The sequence below is a fragment of the Oxyura jamaicensis genome, chromosome 1 (genome assembly GCF_011077185.1).
Source record: "Oxyura jamaicensis isolate SHBP4307 breed ruddy duck chromosome 1, BPBGC_Ojam_1.0, whole genome shotgun sequence".
Classification (NCBI taxonomy): Eukaryota; Metazoa; Chordata; class Aves; order Anseriformes; family Anatidae; genus Oxyura; species Oxyura jamaicensis.
This window is the reverse complement of record NC_048893.1, coordinates 143952652-143973103: the sequence shown is the minus strand read 5'-3', so window position 1 is coordinate 143973103 and position 20452 is coordinate 143952652. Positions and strand designations below refer to the sequence as shown.

At 39.7% G+C, this 20452-nt stretch overlaps 1 protein-coding gene across 5 annotated transcripts in view; it reads right to left on the bottom strand.

Moving 5' to 3' along the window:
• Nucleotides 1-4230: 4230 nt before the first annotated feature.
• Nucleotides 4231-20452, bottom strand: part of ARHGEF7 (Rho guanine nucleotide exchange factor 7) — a 118959-nt gene continuing 102737 nt past the window's right edge. For 3 of the 5 annotated variants that reach the window (XM_035318194.1, XM_035318186.1, XM_035318204.1), the window contains 4 exons: nucleotides 19404-19580; nucleotides 10639-10738; nucleotides 9933-9987; nucleotides 7297-7419 (listed from right to left, as the gene is read on the bottom strand). In XM_035318194.1, the coding sequence (XP_035174085.1) occupies nucleotides 7297-7419; nucleotides 9933-9987; nucleotides 10639-10738; nucleotides 19404-19580 (455 nt within the window). Of the gene's footprint in view, nucleotides 7420-9932; nucleotides 9988-10638; nucleotides 10739-19403; nucleotides 19581-20452 lie in introns of all 5 variants that reach the window. The other 2 variants (XM_035318168.1, XM_035318177.1) reach the window with 2 other exon arrangements.

Below are 20452 nucleotides of genomic sequence, written 5' to 3'. Positions count from 1 at the left end.
TTTAACTCTTTCAGTTTAAAGCCATTCCCCTTGTCCTATCACTCCACCCCCAACAAGCAGTCCCTACCCAGCTTTCCTGTAGCCCCCTTTAGGTACAGGAAGGCTGCTGTAAGGTCTCCCTGGAGCCTTCTCTTCTCCAGGCTGAACATCCCCAGCTCCCTCAGCCTGTCTTCATAGGAGGCGCTTCCTAGCACAGGCAAAGTAGTTCAGTGTCTTCAAGTCCCAGCAGAAATACCACCTGACAAAGAAGATGGCAATAACAGGACGCAGTGGATGGAGTAGGCATTGCAACGGAGTTCCTGTGGGAAGGGATGAGGCCTGTGCTCTAGCAGTGGATGTTTCTCAGTTCCTCTGCCAGCCCTAGAATAAGGCATGAAATTAAATGAGCCAGTGGTCGCAGCCAAATCCCTTGCTTAGTTTTTCCACGCAGTGAAAGCTGATCTCACGTCAATGCCACGCTGCACTGTGTTGAGAGGAGCCTTGCGATAATGAACATGCGGATGCTATGATAAATCACGTGTGCCATGGGAAGTGATAAAAAACATACAAATCCCGTAGTCACGGCTAGCTCAAACGCTACAGGAACACCTTCAGGCCCTGTGACTGATAATTTTTGTCCAACAGGATAAAATATTAATAGACTGTATTTCCTGGGGCTTGAAAAGCAGCTCCAAAATATTAAAAAGGCTAACTCCAGTTAGCTCCAAAAGCATCCAGAAGGACAGTATTAACAAATTCAGGGAAACTATGAGTAGATTCTGAGAAAGCAAAAGCTAACACAGTCCCCTGCTGGGAAAACACTGTTAAAACATGCTCTTTCTCTATTGCTCATCTCCTGTCTATACTGAAAACAGAGCTGTCGTAGTCTGATTGATGGGCAAGGGATATCTAACAAAAACTGAGCAATATATTAGCTTAAAAAAAAAGCTCGGGGAATCTCTCCAGGACTACATATAACATCATAACCTGGGTGCCACGGATGGCACATCCAGTTCCTGGCATTGGCATGTAGCCAATAGGTGAAAGATTTCTCACTGTACCAGCCTCCGCTGCCTAAATGTCAGCCCAAACCCATCCTCGTGGCCAGACTCCCTCCTTGCACACAGAGAGATGTGCACAGGGACTTACCTGCCCAGCCTTGGTAGCGCTGCAGCGTGAGCTGGAAAGCCAGCAGATCCTCCCACCTGTGTGCACGGCCAGGCAGGCGGGGGACACGTCCGACTCGCAGCCACTCAAGGCTGTGACTGGGGTAAAGCACCCACGTAAGCTCCACCACACAGAGAGACATCCTGTGGATGTTCAAGAGAGGAAGGGGAAGAAATCAGAACGAACATCAAGGAACTAATGTGACCATCTGGGCCATCTTTGGACTGCCAAGATTTTCACTATTTGAATAGGAACAAAATTGTAATTGTTCACAGTAACTCATTCAACGGTAGCTCTCATTTTCTTCTACCACAACGATTAGATTTGGGCTCGCAGGCAGCCACTTGAACTAATGAAAAGCTCAGAAGGCTGACTTGGTTCCAGGGCACAGCTCCCCTTCCAAGATGGTACTTGGCTCATGCCAAGCAAAGACAAAGCTTAAGCAGAGCGCACACAAGGTGAAATACAGCAAGCCTGCATCCCTTTTCCACAATGTGAGGCACGCCTTACAGGGCAAATTCATCTCAAACTTCATCTCAGCATTTCTCCGAAGTGCAGACTCTTCAGTTCTGTGATCCTGCAGCAGCAGCAGCGTGTACATCCAGATACACACACACATTTCACCAGCATCTCCCCTGATGATTTTAGCCCTCTCTCTCCCATAGTTAATAGTTGGCTCATGATTCCTCCTTTCCCATTCCTTGCCCTATCAGAGCAAGCAAAGAAGTCCAAAGCAAGCAGGTAACACCAGGCTCTGCATCTAAATTTCTAAGCCTAGTAGGCGTAGCAGATCCGACAGAATGTAAATTAAAGACTCCTTGGACAAGCAGCAGCAGCTCAGGGATGCCTAACCTTAAGTGGTGGCTGCAGTCATTTGTGGTGAAAAGCATCTCAAGATCTTTTAACTTTCCTCAAAAATCCATCAGTGTACGAGCAGAAACAGCTCTTCGTGCTGTGCTGGCAGCAGGGTATCTTTAACCTGCCACATCTTTGATCTGCTGCTTCTACCAGTGCAGCCCGTAATGCTGCAGTCTCCAGGTCCACGTCCAGCGCTGCCTGAAGGAAGAACGGCCAGCAGGGCCAATGCGTTTCCCTCTCATTCTGAGTTTCAAAGCACTTCTGTAGCTCTCCCCCCCCCACCATTGAGAGCTCTGATCTATCAATCCCCACACCCTCTCAAAGGCTGAAGGCTTTCCGCTGACCACATATTCCTCTGGCTGTCAAATCACACCACACCCTTGGAAAACACGCCCAGTGCTTTGGGGCAGGCAAGTGACTTGGCAATAACTATAAAATAGATTGCAGTTGACGTTTACCAGAAGTATTTTTTTTTTTTTTTACCATTTCTATAGGCACCTCGGAAATACACACAAATGTCACCTGTCAGAACACAGCTCACGTTGTGATTCGGAGGGAAATCCTGTAAGTGACTGAAAAAACAACGGGCAGGTAAGGGGCGAGCAAGGGAGTGGAAGCCAGTGAACTGACAGGATGAGATAGAGAAGACTTTCTGTTCCCAATAGACTAGCATCATTCATCTCTCACACATCTGTCGCTGCAAGCATCTACCTACCTAAGCTAAGCCGCTGGTAGTTTCAGTGTATTCTATACAGGACCTGAAGAGTGCAGCAGTGCTGAGAAGTGTGTGGAAAGAGCCCTGCAAAGACGCAGATCAGAGGAGGAAGGGGAGGAGTTGCTCCAGTGTCAGGTTGATCATTCGTCAGGCCGTGCAGACCACCCTGGTGAAGCAGGCCGCCCCCCTGCAGCCCGTGGAAGACCACATCATAGCGGATCTCCACACTGCAGCCCGAGGACCTCACGTTGAAGGTTGTGCCCTGAAGGAGACTGCAGCTCACGGAGGGCCCAGGCAGCAGCAGGCCCCTGGCAGGGCCTCCAGGCCATGGGAGGACCCACGCTGGAGCAGGGAAAAGCACAAGGAGAAAGGAGCGAGAGGAACTGTTATGGGCTGACCACAACCCCCACTCCCCACCCACCCTGTGCCTCTTGGAGAGGGCAGGGGTAAGGCAGAAGAGTCAAGCATGAGGGAGTGAAGATGACCCTGGGAAGAGGGGGTAGGTTGAGTAAAGGTGTTTAGTTTTTCTTTGCTCCCTCACCACCCACCTCTATTTTCAGTGGGCAATAAATTGCTTCCCCCCCCCCCCCCCCCCCCCCAAGTCAAATGTATTTTGCCCATGATGGTAACTGGTAAGTGATGTTCCTGTCTTTCTCTCAATCCACAAAGTTTTCCATCTTATTCTTTCCCCCTCCTTCTATTAAGGGAGAGTGGATGGGTGGGGATCTGACAACCAGCCAGGGTCAAAAAAGTCTTTAGGTCAAAACGGTCTTCACAATGAAGAACCAAGAGAAGAGTTGGAAAATAAAAATTTCTTCTGACTAAAGCTATACAGAACTACAAATCAAGTCCTCTGTTCTTTTTTGAGTATACCTAGTTGATAAACTGAGCTGGAATAGATGTTTTATTTCAATCTAAGCTCATTTATCAACTCCTTCAAATGTCTTGTCAAAAGACTGATACCATCTTCTCAAGCAAATGGCTCCCTACACTTCCCATTACCCATCCCTTCATCGTGCATGAAGCAATAAAGGTGATGTTGCTACCATCACACCAGCCCCACCTATTTCATGTGGCACCAGCCAAGTATCATCCCTGTGATGTACTCTTAGCAGAAATTTCTCATCTATTCTGAGCGATCGTAGATGTAGACAAGTATTTTACTTTATTTACGTGGTAATTTGATTTTCTACCATTTCTTACTTTTTTCCCTTTAACAAGCTACTGTCTTTGATCTCCTGCATCTTACATTGCCCTAGGTCAGGTTGCCAAAGAAAGCAAAAATTCCTGCAAGACAGTTAAAAACCTATTTTGCACCCCTTTAAACAACCCTTGATTTGTTTCATAGGCATCGATTTGTTATTATAGAAGACCACAGGCCCTGCCAAGACAGCACTCCAGCTATTAAATAGCAGAGGTTATTTATATGAACATAATAAAAAAAAATAGAAATCAACAAGTATTCCTTCTTATTCTCATAACCCACACATTAGATGAAATGTAACACTTCGTTAGGTAGGGGAAAAATCATGGTTTAATTACAATAATGTAGCATAAACACTTTAGTAGTCGATATCAGGATATTGTGATGTCTAAACTAAACTTGACTTCTCCACAGATACTGTAAACAGACACCCTAAATTCCCTAAATGATCAGCATTAAGAAAAATTTATACAAAGGCAGTCAGTTGTTTAATATTTAAGATGACATGACATGGTGAGACAAACACGCACACATCAATAAGTACAGAGAAATGTTATGCTACATTTTGAACAGTTTAGAACTGAAAGTGCTTCACATCTACAGGATAAGAAATGGCTTCATCTCCTCATCCCTAAATGATGAGAGCAAAGAAATAACCCTTTAATAGGTTAAATAAACAGTGCCCCATTTATCCATGCTTATATAAAGTTTCCAACAATTCAGAAGGTCCATGGTGAAATTTACACTCTATATACAGTATAACAAATTGTAAAAGAAAAAAGTTCAGATATTCCTTGGTTCCCAAAAGCCTGAATCTTGCTCTCTGCACTAGAGCTAAGGACAAGAGCTACATATAATGTTTGATTTTTTTTCTTTTTCTTTTTTATTTTTTTGTAAAAAAAAATTCATCATCCAAATCCACCTTGAATAAAATCAGTCCCTAAGTCCTGGTCATATTTAACAACTGCTTGATCCCAGTGTTTAAGGCATGTTCATTAGATATTGGTATAGGGGTACTGTCAGAAATGATTATAATCACAGGTACTAAGTGTCAGCAAATTTACACAGCAATGCCACTCTTTACAATATAATGTAAAACAACGCCATGTTATGATGGAAGTTGTTCCTGAGTTAAAATTTGCTAAGTACTGCTAAGATCCATGTTTTTCTTTTATACTTCTTCCTCTGGAATGTCCTTTTACACATGCTCAACTGACAGTTAAAATTCACTCCAAGAATAGCCTTAGTGTCAGGAAGTAAGTGTTAGAGAAACTTTAATTATATTGGCGTTCTCAATTCTAAATTTAGCCCACGTGCCATGAATTTGCACGGCTTAGTATCACTTAGCTTTTAGCAAGAGCATTTTTTTTTTTTTAATATGAAGATTTACAGATGTCAGTCAACATTTTTGTGCAACTGCAAACAAAAGGAAAAGATTTTGGTATCAAGAATTGTCATACACTTGAAGTTCTGTGAGTCTATGTAGCTAGATACTGTAGACATTCTAGACTTTTCTTACCCAGTCTGCTCCTTTAAAATTAAAGGAAGACATTTTTAAGTTGTAGGAACACAAATTAAAATACCTACAAATATATTCAGCTTGTAAAATCAGACAATTAATTGTCTATTCAGATTAAGTACCTATTCTCACAGAATTGCTTCTCAAGCCTGTAATCGTTTATGTTCTTTCCTATTAAAAAAAAGCTATCCACATTTCTCAGCTAAGAACAGCTTTAAAAATATTCTTCATTAGATTCAAATGCGCACAACAATTCTTACCACCCTCATCATTCTTGCACCAACTCATTAAAGTTTATATAAACATTTGCTTAGTTCCAAACATTATATTTAAAAAGAGTTAAAGGACACTAGAAAATCAAGAAGGGCAAAAGGCGTGACCTGGGTCTGCTGCTATACCTACACTTCTGACTGTCGAGTGAAGAAAAACCCCTCAGAAAATTGCACCAGCTATAGTTTGATCCAAAGTTTGATGAAATCAAGGGACTCTTACAAATGAGCTTGAATGGGCTTAGTCTTTCAAGTGCTCCAACCGAAGCTCAGCATTTGCAGTAACGTAGCATCTCCTATTTTAAATACAGGAAAGGATTGCAGTAATTGAACCTTTCAGACTAGGGAATAAAAGTTTTCAATCACGTTCATGATGCATGTTTTCCAAATTTGCCAGCGAGGCAAATTATGAATTACAGCATGATGAAAGAAATTCTTATTTCCAGATTTGTTTCCATTTAAACCCTAGTAGCACAGAAACCAGCAGTATGCTGAGAAAACAGGATGGGAAAGGAATGACTCTGCTTCCACAGTCTGGGAATTCCAAACAAAGTCTTACATAGTGGTATAAAAACAAAGCTCTGAATGAATTTGGCCTAGCCCATGCATCTTATGCAAAAAAAAAAAAAAAAAAAGTTAGCTAGAATTTAATTGTTGTGACCATAAAAATAAATAGCAACAATTTATTCACAAAATTCTGGATTAGATTGATTTTTTTTTTTTTTTGCTTTAACAAACTGCATGATCCATTAAATCATCAGCCAGCTGTATGTTTAAGCACAACAATAGAAAATGTAGTACATAAACACCTAAAAATCACAGTCATGAAAAGCAGGCAAGTACATCAGTCTTCTGGTGGCCAAAGCACAATAGATCAGTCTGCCAAATTAGTGTACATGAATGTAAGTCATGGGCATTAGTACTGTTAAAAATTGTTTCTACCGTCAAACAATTTTCTGTTCTTTAATACTGTTTTTAAACCATTGTAAACTGTTTTAAAATGTATGTGCAGACATAAATAACAGTAAAGGATTTAAATACACTGGTCAATAGGAAAAACAACTTTCAAAATTTGCATGTGTGACGAGCGGGTAATTTGGAGCAAATCCGTAATTATCCACCAAGAACTCTGACCCTTCTTAGGTAAGACAGTACTGCCATCATTTCTAACACTTGTGAGCGTTGTAAGAACAAGAGAAAAAAATAACGTATCAGCCCTGATATACCAACCACATATGCATTCAAAATTACAGATATTTACAAGAAAAATATATATTTAATTAAAAAGCCACTGAAAAACATGGACTTTTAGTCAGGTGCTGCACCTTCTGCAAAATGAGGTAATTTAGATGCAAACAAATTAAGTTTAGTAGAGTTCAGGATCCAGAGTCTCCACACTTAAAGTACAGATTGCTTCAGTAAATGGCTTGGCTGTTTCTACATGTTCAGAGCAAGAAATCACTAGATCCAGTTAAATCCTGTTTTGTAGTGCTCTTGATGCAACACTGACTAATGTCAGAAGGCTTCCCAGCTCAGTTTTACAACTGGTCTTTCAATAGAAAGAAAAAAAAAAGAAAAAAAATGGTTATAAATTGGTTTCATCCCAAGATGGATCGTTCATGTTCTTTAGTACTTTTCTAACAAGCTTCTCCAAGTCCTTGCGAGCTCTTTGTTCTTCTTCTAATGACTTCTTCATCTTTTTGTTATCCTGTTTAACAGAGACAAAACTATTAGTTTGGGTTTTTGATTATTTTGTTTTAAAGAGAGATCTTTTCTGACCAGGCATATACTTTCAATTACAAATTCTGAAGGCTCTTCTCAGTAAGCCTGTTATTGGCTGCTCAAAAGGATAGCCTTCTATTAACATTTCACAAGTTACACAATTACTTCACACAATAAAACAAAAACCACCAAATGGAGACTGAGCTATTTTGTATTTTTACTTATGGGTCCTTCCGAATGCTACTGCTAGTAACAGATGGCCAATAATCTTGAATTCTTCTGCTCAAAGCTGATCCATGAACAGTAGTGTCTGTTGTTAATGGAGAAGGGGAACGGAGCAGAAATAGGAGAGTTAAGTATCCCTTTAAGAGCCTCCTGGGAATATAATTACTTTCACAACCTTAGAAAAGCATCTGAAAACTTAACACAAATTAACTTGTTTCACTGGGAAAGCAAACAGTTTGAAAGGAATACCTTGAAAACCACTGTGTTCTCTGAGAAGTGTTTAGTAACTAAGCTTTACGCCAGACGATCTAAGATGAGTCTAAATTGCAAGAAGCACCAGCACTGTGCACTGAGTCAGATCTCAGTGTTTTACCCCAGATAATATTGAAACACCACCACCAACAAGACTGTAAAAGGATGCTACTGACCAAACCACAGAAATGCTTACATGCCTTAATCCAGTAGTGGACAAGGTGATCCTGGCAACAGTGGGGAAGCAACCAGAAGATGAGACAAGGCTCCCAAAAAGAGCCTAGGGGTGTTTAACTCAGAACAGGTCTGCAATCCAGGGGTCCCACTGGACTCCCATCAGCTGTCATTTACCGAAATGTCTAGAAACAGAATGGGACTCCTCAACTCCATTCTCTCCTCAAGAGAAACTCAGAAGTTTCAATCTCTTCTTGTAGATACAGACAATTTCATTTTCACTTATTTATTGCCAATTCAGGACTGTACTGTTAAAGTGCTGGACAACAGTGATGAATGACTGATGGTGGCTGCTCCAGGAGGAATCTCACTTTGTGGCCAACCCTTACCAACAGCCAGTCTGGGATTTACACCAGCTAGTGCACCATATACTCCCGGACAGCTTTTATCCATGAACTCCTGGGTCATCTGGGACCTTCCCAGCCCAGCGATTATTTTTGCCACTTCTCCAGTCAGAAACAAAAAAGCAGCAGGGCAATAAATGCTTCTGAGATTCCTAATGTACAAGAAAATGAAGCCAGGTTGTAAAAGGTCTTGGCTTTAGAAGATGCCAGATTATGAAGAGTGTATTTGGAGAGGCTCAAGGGAAGTGAGCTGTTGTATGAACTTCAAGAGAAGGTGACGTTTTGTTTACAGCCACAAAGAGATCTGCAGGGCCTCAGTGAGGCAGCACTTTTACCCTTTGTACAGCAGCAGCCATGCCACAGAAGAATTAGTGGGTTATTATTTCTGGCTGTATTAAGTGAATTGTGTTTCTAAAAATACTGTCAAAATCACATCAAACCTAAGATATATATGTTTCGGCATATCCTGAAAACAGCAAAAAATAAGTATTTAATACATCAACTGTCCTATTTCAAGGGATAGGCATGACATCCTTAGAAATACTGGGCACGGTTACAGATGGGCGAAGAATTCAGATTCACATTTACGGCCCCCAAACTGAAGTAATTTGAATACAAATGCTTTTTACTTTAACACAGAAGATTTTATGAGTCAAAGATGATCTTGAGCAATAGGTCAATTAAGATCAGTTGGCAAATTTACACATTGGAGAACGAGGATAATTCACCTATTTTGCCTACACATTAAACAATGAATATGTAGCACAAATATGGTTTAAACAGGCTCTGTCCTGTCAAAAAAAAAAATTAAAACTACTCATTTGGTATTTAAAACATAAGCTAGAACTACCATGCCAGCAAGTCAGGTGTGATCTAGTGCAATTTCCGATGAGAAAAACGAGCAACCTAAGCTAGGGTTATCCCTCATTAAAAAGAGCATGTGATAGTTAGTGAAAAGAACTCCATCTCCAGAAAGGAGAGGTTTTAGAAACTGATTTGAAGGAGGTTACTGGAAGGCTGTAAATAAAGACCTAAGTAAACCCAGACACTTATACTACTACAATTATCCATTCCAAGAATGCTATTTCAGTCTCTATACGCTTATTTTGCTGGTGACACACCAGAACTGGATTTAATACTTTAAATGTTTAAAAACTTGTAACATCCCAATATAAACAAGACAGAGCTTAGTAAGTCCCCTAGAGAGGGTGTATGTCATGCTTCTCTCATAGGTTGATGCTCCAACCCTTTGATGACAACCACAGAAGAAGGTATTTTTGTTAAATTGCTATATTTTACTTTTAAAACTGAATCTCAGAGTTTCTAATCTAGCCCAAAATACAAGTTAATTCCTGGCAAACTGAATCAATTTACAAGCTGTACTTTTTTTATAACATGCCATCTTCCCATTCTCCGTGTTGCTCTAAAGTAGCAAGTTACCAACCTGTCTTAACTCCTGAACTTCATCCTTTAACGCATATACTGTGTCAACAAGGCTTCTAAAATGAAAAAAGATCAACTGTTACAAGGTTTTCAGGAAAACATCTAAATATATTATTAAACAACTGCTAAATGAAAAGCATTAAAAAACAGTTAAGAGCTAATTTCAAATTTGCATTAAAAATTCTCTCTTATCTTGATTACATTCATTAATCCTTCCTGGCAGCAAGGAAGCAGCAAGGATGTGCTAGCAGCTTCTGTGACAGGATACAGCTCTCAAACACATACAGACCTAGACTGGTTCCTATATTATTGCTTTCTGTAACAGAATCATTTTTCATTTCTGACATACACCTTAACAAAAGAAAACAGAATTACACCACAGACAAACTAAAAAGACAACGCCAATTTAATATTGAAACCCTACAACAATTTAGTGCTATAGGGCCACTTACAAGTAAAAACTATTTACAGGTGAAGCGTACCACTTCTTGGCACAGAAGAAATAAACTGAGTACCATACACAGAAGCCAGGCAACAAGCATTTAAATAAGGGCCAACTGCACTTAAAGGACTGGCAGCACACTCCGGACAACTCTGTCCCTTACTACTAATGTACCATACACATACTATTGCAAAAGGAGATGGAAGGAGGAAGAAAAGTGCAAAGTTTACTGTTTTAATCCATCATTCATTAAATGTTCTCTTACTTCTCTTCTATAACAGTCTGACCATTACTTTTAGTTTCTTCTACAATAATTTTTTCTTCTTCTGGAAGCAGGACTTGAGGAGCTGATTCTTTGCGGGAACCTGTTGTAAAAATAAATTACATAATGAGAAACTTGCAGACAGTGTCAGGGAAATTTTAAAGGTTATTATTTCATTCATTGCATGACACACCTGCATGACCAAGGTACATCACTTTCAATTTCTCCCCTTCCCTCTACATACACAGCTTACTGACACCTTTTTTCACATTTGAATCCACAGCCTTATAACAAAAATAAGCATTGTCTGAGATTTCTATCCTGGTGATGACAACTTCTGTGTTATTGGTGGGGATGCTACCCAGTTCAATGAACGGTGTGCACTGGTCAACTATCAGTAAAATCTATACAAATCAACATAGCTGAGTCAGAGAAAGATACATGCATTCAAGAAGCAGCAATTTAAGCCTCAAGGACAGATTCTGATCTCACACAATACAAATCCATGACATAATGCCACCCTAAACCAATTATTCTATCAGTAAGGAGCAGAATAGCTATATAAAATGATACAGCAACAGAAGAAAGTTAAAAACCCTTTCCCCAGAACACCATAAACACCACAATTGTGTGTCTGCATAGACACACACATGCACATACACTTTAAGACTGTCTTCTAGTCCTATAATAAATAAAATAGTTCGTATTTGAAACATTAATAACGTACTTAATGGTTTAACAACAAAAATCTCAAAACATTCTAAAATCTTCAGAACATTTTCTACAATTACAATTTTTAACATCAAGATAATTCACACAAATTCTAGTGGTGTAGCTCTAAATAGAAAATCTGCTGCTCAGAGATGCTCGTCCATCCATACGTACATAAAGCATGCATTCTAGAAACATTACTTAGTTAGGCTGCAATAAATTACAAGCATTTTTAAGAGGGCTGTGAATTGCTACCTAAGCATTTGTTCAGAATTCAAACACAGCAGGTAAGGCATTAAAATTCCTATATATTTTAACCAAGATACGAGTATTAACAAGCAAGGTACGTGTGCCTAATGTGCTGAGTTTTCACTAACAAGGAATGCCTTTATTCTAGCAGTTTGAACAAGTTGGTAGGTACTACAGGACTACATGTGTCAGGAGATAGCCCCGGCTGAACAGTTGTGTTAACAGTGCTTCTCTTTTACTATTCATAATAATAAATATATAAAACGTTTATATAATCTAAACACATAGAAATTGAGTTCATTGAAAAATCCTAACTTCCTTAACAGCTGCAGTCTTGAGTTCTGAACAATAAGCTTGTAGGGAACACAGTTTTGCAGTACTTGTTAAGCTCATTTAACTGGTTTTAGCAATGGCAAACATTCTTTAACAAAGAAAAGTTTCCTTAAGGTAACAGCAAAGATCAAACATATCAGTACCCGACAGTCAAGTTTTGTGGAATAAAGATAACTGCATATTTGAGAACAGAATCTCGTCCTTGAAAGCCGTAAGTTCTTGATCTTGCCAAGTGAACAAATCCTTTCCAAAAAAATACCCTCACCCCCCCATTTTGCTGGGAAGGAGCAACCTACAGGACAAGCTCAGCAAATGAGGCTCACGGACGTTTCCTCGTTTGCACTATCAATCTTCAGTTGGAAAAAAAGTTGCCTTCTGTTTATTTCAGTTAATTGGTTACTGCTGGGTTTTATTTGCCCAAGACGTAACACAACATTGAGCTAAACCAGATCACTAAATTTCGGGTCTCTGTACCAATTTTGACCGCTTCAGCCTAGCGTGTGCTCAGGGAGACTCCAAGCAAAGAGAGAGAAGTGCCACGTGTTTCTCACCCATGTCCCCCTCAACCAAAGATGGAGCAACGCATTATATTTATCTCCGGACAGAGATGCATCCAACTGTCTTTGCCTGGTCAGAGTAACATGGGTCCTTGCCAAATGCAGAAAGAGCATGGAGAAGACAGCTTTAAAAAAACAACAGTACGTCCTAACTGTAAGGTTATATACACACACCCACGTGAAAGAGATGTCTACACTAGCATATCCTGATGCACGTGCAGCACAGCACAGTAAACACTTCATACTGCCGAGACACAGCATAGACAGCTTCATAAAAACAAAACATCCGCCAACATTTTACACACAAGGAGACCACCACACAGTACACGTACACACTTACGTGATGTAAACTGCTGATGTGAACTGCACTGACCTTTCTGTGCCACAGCATATCAACTACTGTGGAATTCAGGACATCGCAGGTCCTACCCTCAGCTTCACTGACTGCACAAATGCAAAGTGTCTTTTTAAACCTCACAAGCAGTTGCTAACTTAAAGGTTTACATATCCTGCAACAAAGCAGGATCCTGTCATCTAAGGAATACATGCACAGTAGTTAGATTACCTCTTTTTGTTTCATTTGCTTTGTTTAAAGATGCATTTTCAGGCAAGTACACATCCAGGATGAACTGCAAGCAGTGTCACCTCATGACTAGCGCCCAGCAATATTGCCAGAACTACACCCTTTGCCTCCCCCCGTTTCTCTGTGACTATACTCCGAGTGACCGTCTCTCTCCAAAGAGCTTTAGAAGCTGCAGCTTTAGGACATGGAGAGGGCTGCATCACAGCACAGGGGAGCCTGTACAGAGAGCTAAACTAAAAGGACAGCTCAAGAAGTTGTAGGACAGCTCAAGAAGTTGTTGCAAGTTACTTAATCCTCAAGAAGTATTCCCATCCTCAAGAAGTACTCCATGTTTTCATGCAGAAGACTCGAGAGTTGCTTCAGGTTGCCATACCTGCCCTTTGTCAATCTCAAATTTGCAAGTTTTGTGCTGAATGGTATTAACTGTTTGACTTGTAGTGAAACCGGGTCGTGTCACCACAAGTCAAAGAGGCAAAAAGAGAATGTTCAGGCTGGCCTCCAAAAACTCTGCCCCTAAAACACCTCAAGACAAACCAACCAAAAGTAGTAGTTTAAAAATAACAATGGAGGGGAAAGAAGAAATAAAAGCCAACCATCCCAAGCGTTACAACACAGGTTTGGTTTGGTTTGACTTCTTGGAGGACGCTTTTGGGGGAAGGAAATGAGAAAGGAAAGGATGTGGAGCGCAAAAATCAAGGAAGTCGCCATAACTTTCCAACAGGGAAACTCAAATCTGAGGTTCTGGAAGACTGAGATACCCCCACTGGGGTCTGTAGAATAGCAAAGACAAAGGCAAAACTCAAAACCATTGTGGACGTGGTTCAACTAAGTTTCTATCAATTAAATACCATCAATCAAGTAAAGGTATCTGTTCAGTATTAGTATTTCAGAGCCCTAGAGTGGAGAACAAAGTCTCAATGCTTTTCACCAACACTAAATTGAGGCTGTTTGCTAAACGCATAGAGTAAAGCGATTAACGTGGCACCATAGCCCACCAGGGCTAGAGACCTTAGCAGCACCCACTGTGTAACGTGGTACAAGGGACCTACAGGGCAGGCCTGTCAGTAGCAGACTGCTGCTTCTAGCTTTCAGTGTCTGATCCCCTTCTCGGCCTCATGAGCCACACTGGCAAGCAGTTCTGTGCATACCTGGAAAGAAGCTGAAATCTGTTTGGATATTAATGTGTCTGTATGTCTTCATATCAGAAATTCAGATCATCTCCATCCAAAACTGGCAAAAACATCACTCCTAGCCCTGGAAGTCAGTCTCAACACCCAACAAAAAGAAGCTAGAGCGCAGACTGAATGCCAAAGGGGTTCTCAGCATGTCTGGTCGCAAGCATAACTGGGTAACCACAACTCTTTATTCACTCCTGCAAAGGGAGCGTGACATCTTAAAAAAAAAAAAAAAAGGTTCATATGGTACCACACTGGTTCCTGCCACACGACAGGTTCCTGCCACAACTGGAGCTGTGCTGGCAGTCAGTCCGGTCCTTCAGTCTCAGTCTTTCAGCAGACATGTGAAGAGAGCCTGGAAGCTGTGCACAGACCTTAGCGTAGCAGGCAGGAGTGAAGGAAAAGAAGGGGGATGAAATTCTGATACCTTTTCACTTGAAGTATCAAATCTTTGCCTATGTTCAGAGACCTTGTCTGTCTAGGAACCAATTAAGCCAACAGTAATATGGAGGTGGGTATCTGCTTCAACTACTTCAAACTGCCAACTTCAGGGTCTCATTTAAAAGCCTGCTCTCCTCAGAGTCGGACAAGAACTGGGGTCCTTCCTCCAGCTGGCCATTTTGAGGACAAGGCTCAACCAAGGTACTTTCAGTGATGTTCTCTGAAAGTTTGCCTTCTTCTTGCAACTGTGAGGTTCCTAATTTAAGATACTGAAATTAGACCCATAGTGATGGTGGTTAACTTCACCAAAAAATGCATGGCATAATTTCAGGCCATCAGCAATGTTTCTTCTGCACAGCTTGTAAAAACTGGAGTCTTCTTCACTATAAAGCCACAATAAATGTAAAAAAAAAAAAAAAAAAAAAGAGAAACAGTATTTGTAACTATGCAGCCCTTTTTCTACCAACTTTAATAGGCTCTTCAAAGGCTAGGAAACTTCAAAATTACTTCCTGGACTTTCAAAGGCAGAAGTCTGACTTGCCACTGAAAGACAAATATGTGCAATACAAATTGTTTTTCTAGGTAAGTTAGCCACTGTTATATAGAAAAGACATGTCATTTTCCTGTGGAAGCAAGTGATGAAAAAAATAAGTATTACTTGCTATTTTAAACACTCAGTTCTTCATTGTATTAGTTAGATTCAAGATGCTAAAGTGGATGAGCAGACCTTCCAAGTTAACCTTCTCTTTCTCAGTGACTCTTTGGTGAAGTCCTAGTGTGTTTGATGAAGTCCTAGTGTGAAGAATTCTAAAAATGGTGCTCCCAAACTCCCAAAAATGTGTATGTTGAGACTGAAGTATTGTAAACAAGAAATCCTGCATGCTATAGATCTGTCAAAAGTCAAAAGGGAGCCCTTTAATATCTTGTGCAGATAGCAAGAAAATCGAAACCAAACATCAGGCCAAACTTGAGCACACTGTATAAGATACACCATTTTTTGCAAACTCTTGGGAGTAGCAAAAAAAAGGTTTGGCATGAAGCTTCTTTCTTTCTTTTTCACTAGTAGTGGTACACAAATAGGAAAGAACCCCACATGACTCAGATGACAGATCTAGCCAGTTTACAGCAAAATGTTTTGATGATTAAAATAAAAATAGACTGAAACAAACATACAGTTCCATGTGCAAACCTGAGTCTCTTAAGAACAGAATGAAGACTTTGAAAGACAGATACATCATCTGAAGTGGCAGATCATCCCTCAAGATTTCCTACATTTCACTAAGCAATAAAAAAAGAAACCAGAGGGCTGTAGGACAAAAATTAGAGTTGCTGAAGTCATAGCAAAAAATATTACATGTAAGAGAATTAGATTATATTTTTGTTCCATTAGCGATATTTTAGTATTAGGTTATTATTTTAAATCACTCAAACAAATATCTTAAGTAGGAACACAAGAAGACTTGCTTTAAAGAGAAAAACATTGCAAATATTTTATCATGAAAATATGTAAGGTTTTAGAAATAAATATCCAATTTATACACTTTATCTGTGACAATAGGACCTGTAGTATGTTTTAAATTGTACAAAAAAATCAACTGTGCTTTTATTGAAAATACACCAATTCAAAAAAAGAAAAATCAATTGGGAGGGAGGGGAGGAGGCAACAAAAACAAACATTTTAACTCTTCAGAAATTTTGTCACTTCACTCATTTTTGCCATTTCATTTAAAAATAAAGAGGATACATACTTCCCGTTACACGGAATTTCCTGCAGTTGTCAATTACATTAAACAAAGATTATACATTTATGTCAAAAAAGCTTTTTCACTTCAGCATTTGATTCCTCTAAGGAGAGGGGGAGGGAAAAAGAAGGCATGGGGAGAATAGGGAGCAATATGTTAAGTTACAAGTTATGCTGTCCTTTCCCCCTGTGCAATAATTAAATATTAAAGTCACAGTCTAGCAAATGCAAAATTTATTTCAACTGTACATAACAGATGTCCTTTTTATATAAAACAAAACACTTAATTGATATATGCAACCACAAACAATATGCATACTGTACAGTACAATGCAACATTCAGATATACATCCATTTTGTATTTCCAAAAGGCAGTCACCTACTGAAGATGGCTTCTCCCATTCACAAATGAAGTGCACCATATATAATTTTTTTCTATGCTGTACGTCACTATGTACACATTACTGTGTTTTGGCAGGATTATGCAAAACACCCAATTCATGTTGGTTGGCTTCGATTTATGGCAAATACTAACTTAGGGGAACACTGTGTAAGCCGTTTGAGGAGGGGCTGACAATGGCTTGAACCTACCTTCTAACTCAGATTCTCCATCCTTCCAGTATCTCAGTAACTGTACACATATATTTTACAGAATTGCATAAACAGAAGGTACTATTATTACCATGACTGAAGTTCCACAAAAATAGAAACACTGAACCTTTGGACCGAATACCACCATTTCCACATTGCATTTTTTTTAAGCGTGGTGTAGTAATACGCCTGATCAGTTCACAATAGCGAGTGGCCTGTAACACTGAGGACACCAAACGATTTAAACGCGTAACAACGTTAATATGAAAGAGCATAATTATGATCCAAGTTAATGACTTAAATGCTACAATAATTAATGGTGGTAAACTGTCAAAGCTTTGGTGCATAGAAAGTCAATAAAATCTTCGGATCTCGACAACAAAACATTGTGTGATTAGGAAATTCAAGTGCAGCAACTGTATTTCAAACTCATATTTACACTGTAACATGAAACAGACATAAAAAGAACTATCATTTATCCAATGCAGAAAACATTACTTAACTAGAACACCACAGCTCAACAGGAAAAAAAAATCCATACTTTCCATATATGTAAAACAAAAACTCAAAAGGAAAAGGGGAAGTGAAGTGGCTTACAGATGCACTGTGGAATGGTATGGAGCACACATACTTGCATCATTTCTCTATGCAATACTCCTCCACTTAGGAAAAAGTTTGAAATATATACTAACTTAATGACCAGGAACTTGCATGACTTCCAGTAAGATACACCCCTGAAAATTCTCTTCAGTAAGCATTGCTGCTTTTGTTAGTCCGTTTTTTTAATACAAACAACAACAACAAAGAATTAAGCAGGTGACCAAACAATGCAAGATGAAATGCAAATCAAGCTGTTTTGAACTAGCTTCTCCATGCTGATCACCTTCTGGAATCATTCATATCTAACAATTACTAACTTTCTGATCACGTAACCTGCAGGAAGATGTTAATTACCGGGAAACTTTATAACAGTGTGATCGAGTTCCCAGGCAGCAGTTAGTTGCATCATGACTACTCTGAATTTGTTCCTAGGCTAATACCTGAACACTGGATAACACTTGGAAAAGGATAAAGGAATTGCATCCAGGGATCCTGGTGAAAATGAGAACTATTTCTGTCCTTCGATCATACGCTTTTCCCTCATGCTAATGAAGATTTGGAAAACATTTTGTTTCAATCCCAATTGCATTATCCACAAGACAGAACACACACTTCACCCTCGTCATGCCCCAGATGCAGGTTCAAGACCACCAGCTGTGTATAAGGTGTCACAGTTCTCTGAAATGCCAACACAATTGTAAGTGAAGAGCTGTTGCTGAAAACAAACCTGCTCATGAGAGAAGTTACAAGACAATAAAATCTGTAACAGACATGCTCCAAACAGTAAAAAAAAAAAAAAAAAAAAAAAGGCAAGCATTCTGTTTTTAAGAACTTCATACAAGCCAATTTGATTGCAGTTGTACCTAGAGTTTCAGATGTTGAACACTTGAGCTTTCATCTGGGGAACCATTTTCAGCTCGTCTTTTCAAGAAGAATGGTCACTTGACAGCTGTGCATTTTAACAGGCAAGTAAACATCTAAACCCTCTTTGCTGCCACACTACTGCATACAGTAAAGTGACAATATGACCATAGGTAATATGACATTATCAAAACACTGCATGTAATGAGCATGGACTGCCGGGTTTTCATGAGAAGTGCCAGACTGGGGGCGAGGGAGAGCAGTGCGATCCTTCATATAGACGTCTAAGCAATGAGGAAAAGACAGCAGTATAAAAACAGAAAAAAAAATATGGATTAGCAAACGCTTCTCCAAACAAATGGGCCAGATACGTGAATATCTGAATGATTTTTTACAGCTCTTGTACTGTTTATTTTTAAACCGTATTTTTCTTACTCTACCAGCTTTGTATTTTGTTAATATGTAGAAAATTCAACAACTACCACTGAAGTATTTCCATATTGCTGGCACTCAGCTCACAAACCAGTATGGTTTCAGTACAAAATACAAAAACGTGCTGTATCCAAAAAGGAAAAAAAAAGAAAGGACCTGTTGCTACACTGACCAAGTCAAAAGAAAAGACCATTCAGAGCTACAAATTAGTATCTGTCACTTAAAAAACCCTCAAGAAATATCATCCTTGATAGGATATACACTGTTTAGAATGACTTATTTGTATGTGCATTGAATTGGCAATAGAGCCTTCCACCAGGTATAACTGAAGTTTCAGAAGCCCCCTCAGAAGTTGTTAAAATATCACATTAAAGAGACAAGGAACAGCAAGAAAACATCTAAGAAAAGCAGGCTGTGATACAACAAGCATTTGTTAAGAAAAAGCTCAGAAGTGCATTAGTTCTGGTGAGAGATATATGAGCAACAGCTCTTACGAGATGTAGACCCCATTCTGTAACTATGGGCTGTCCATATACTGTCATAGTCAGAGTCTTCTGAGAGGTCTGAAGGCTCCAAACGAGAAAGACTACTGCGACGACCCAAGGAGTCTAGACTTGATTGGTCATCATCAGCCAAGACGTGATTATGCATCAGGTCAGTGCCTTGCCATGCTAAGGATGTATAGGTGAAATGAAATGGTGGATGTGGATAGGCAGAGGTGGGATGAGGAGGAGAACGTAAGGAATAGCCACAACCAAACACATGAAATAAAAGCAAAAGGTGATGGGAAGAGAAGGAAAAGAGAAAATATTGTTAAAAAGGCACCAAAGCTTTTTTTTTTTTAATTTTAATTTGTTTGGGGTTCAGATATAAGTTTTAGGTATAAATTAAGCTCATTGCAATAATTTTTGAACTGTTACAATACAATTTTTGGCAAGTCTTTTTTAAGCTTCTAAGCAGCCTCAGTTGAAAATTTTCAGAAACCAAAATCTCGTTTGAGGGTAGATTTTTTGGAAGGAGGAGTTTGATTCTTTTCAAGTACGGAGACAGTTGTGGTCTGGAGGCAATCTGATTCGGGACAGAGCAATAAACACAGTACACCAGCACGGTCCAGTGCTGGATGGCAAAACAATAGCCACTTCCCCATCACAAATACATACCTCCATCCTTTCCCTCCCTTGCAATGACACAGTCATTTGTACAGCTGCTTGGTGAACCAGGTCAGGGAACTGTTTCAGATGAAAACTAACCCTGCAAGTTTATTTTTCAGGCAGTTAAATAATTTCCCTACCAGCTCACAATACAGCCACATAAGTGCTTGTGTCAACACTACAAAGAGGAAAATGCAGGGGGAAAAGCAAAGGTTCTCATGCAGAGCAGGGCTGCTGACTTTCTAAATCAGCGGCACCATCCTGTACCCCCTGGAAGGGGCTGACAAACTAAAGCCTTTCTGTGCCTGTAGCCCTGTTATTTCGTTAACCAAGTGGAAAATGGACTGAGAGAAAAACTGGGCAAATAGGCTAACAGCAACATACTGATCCAT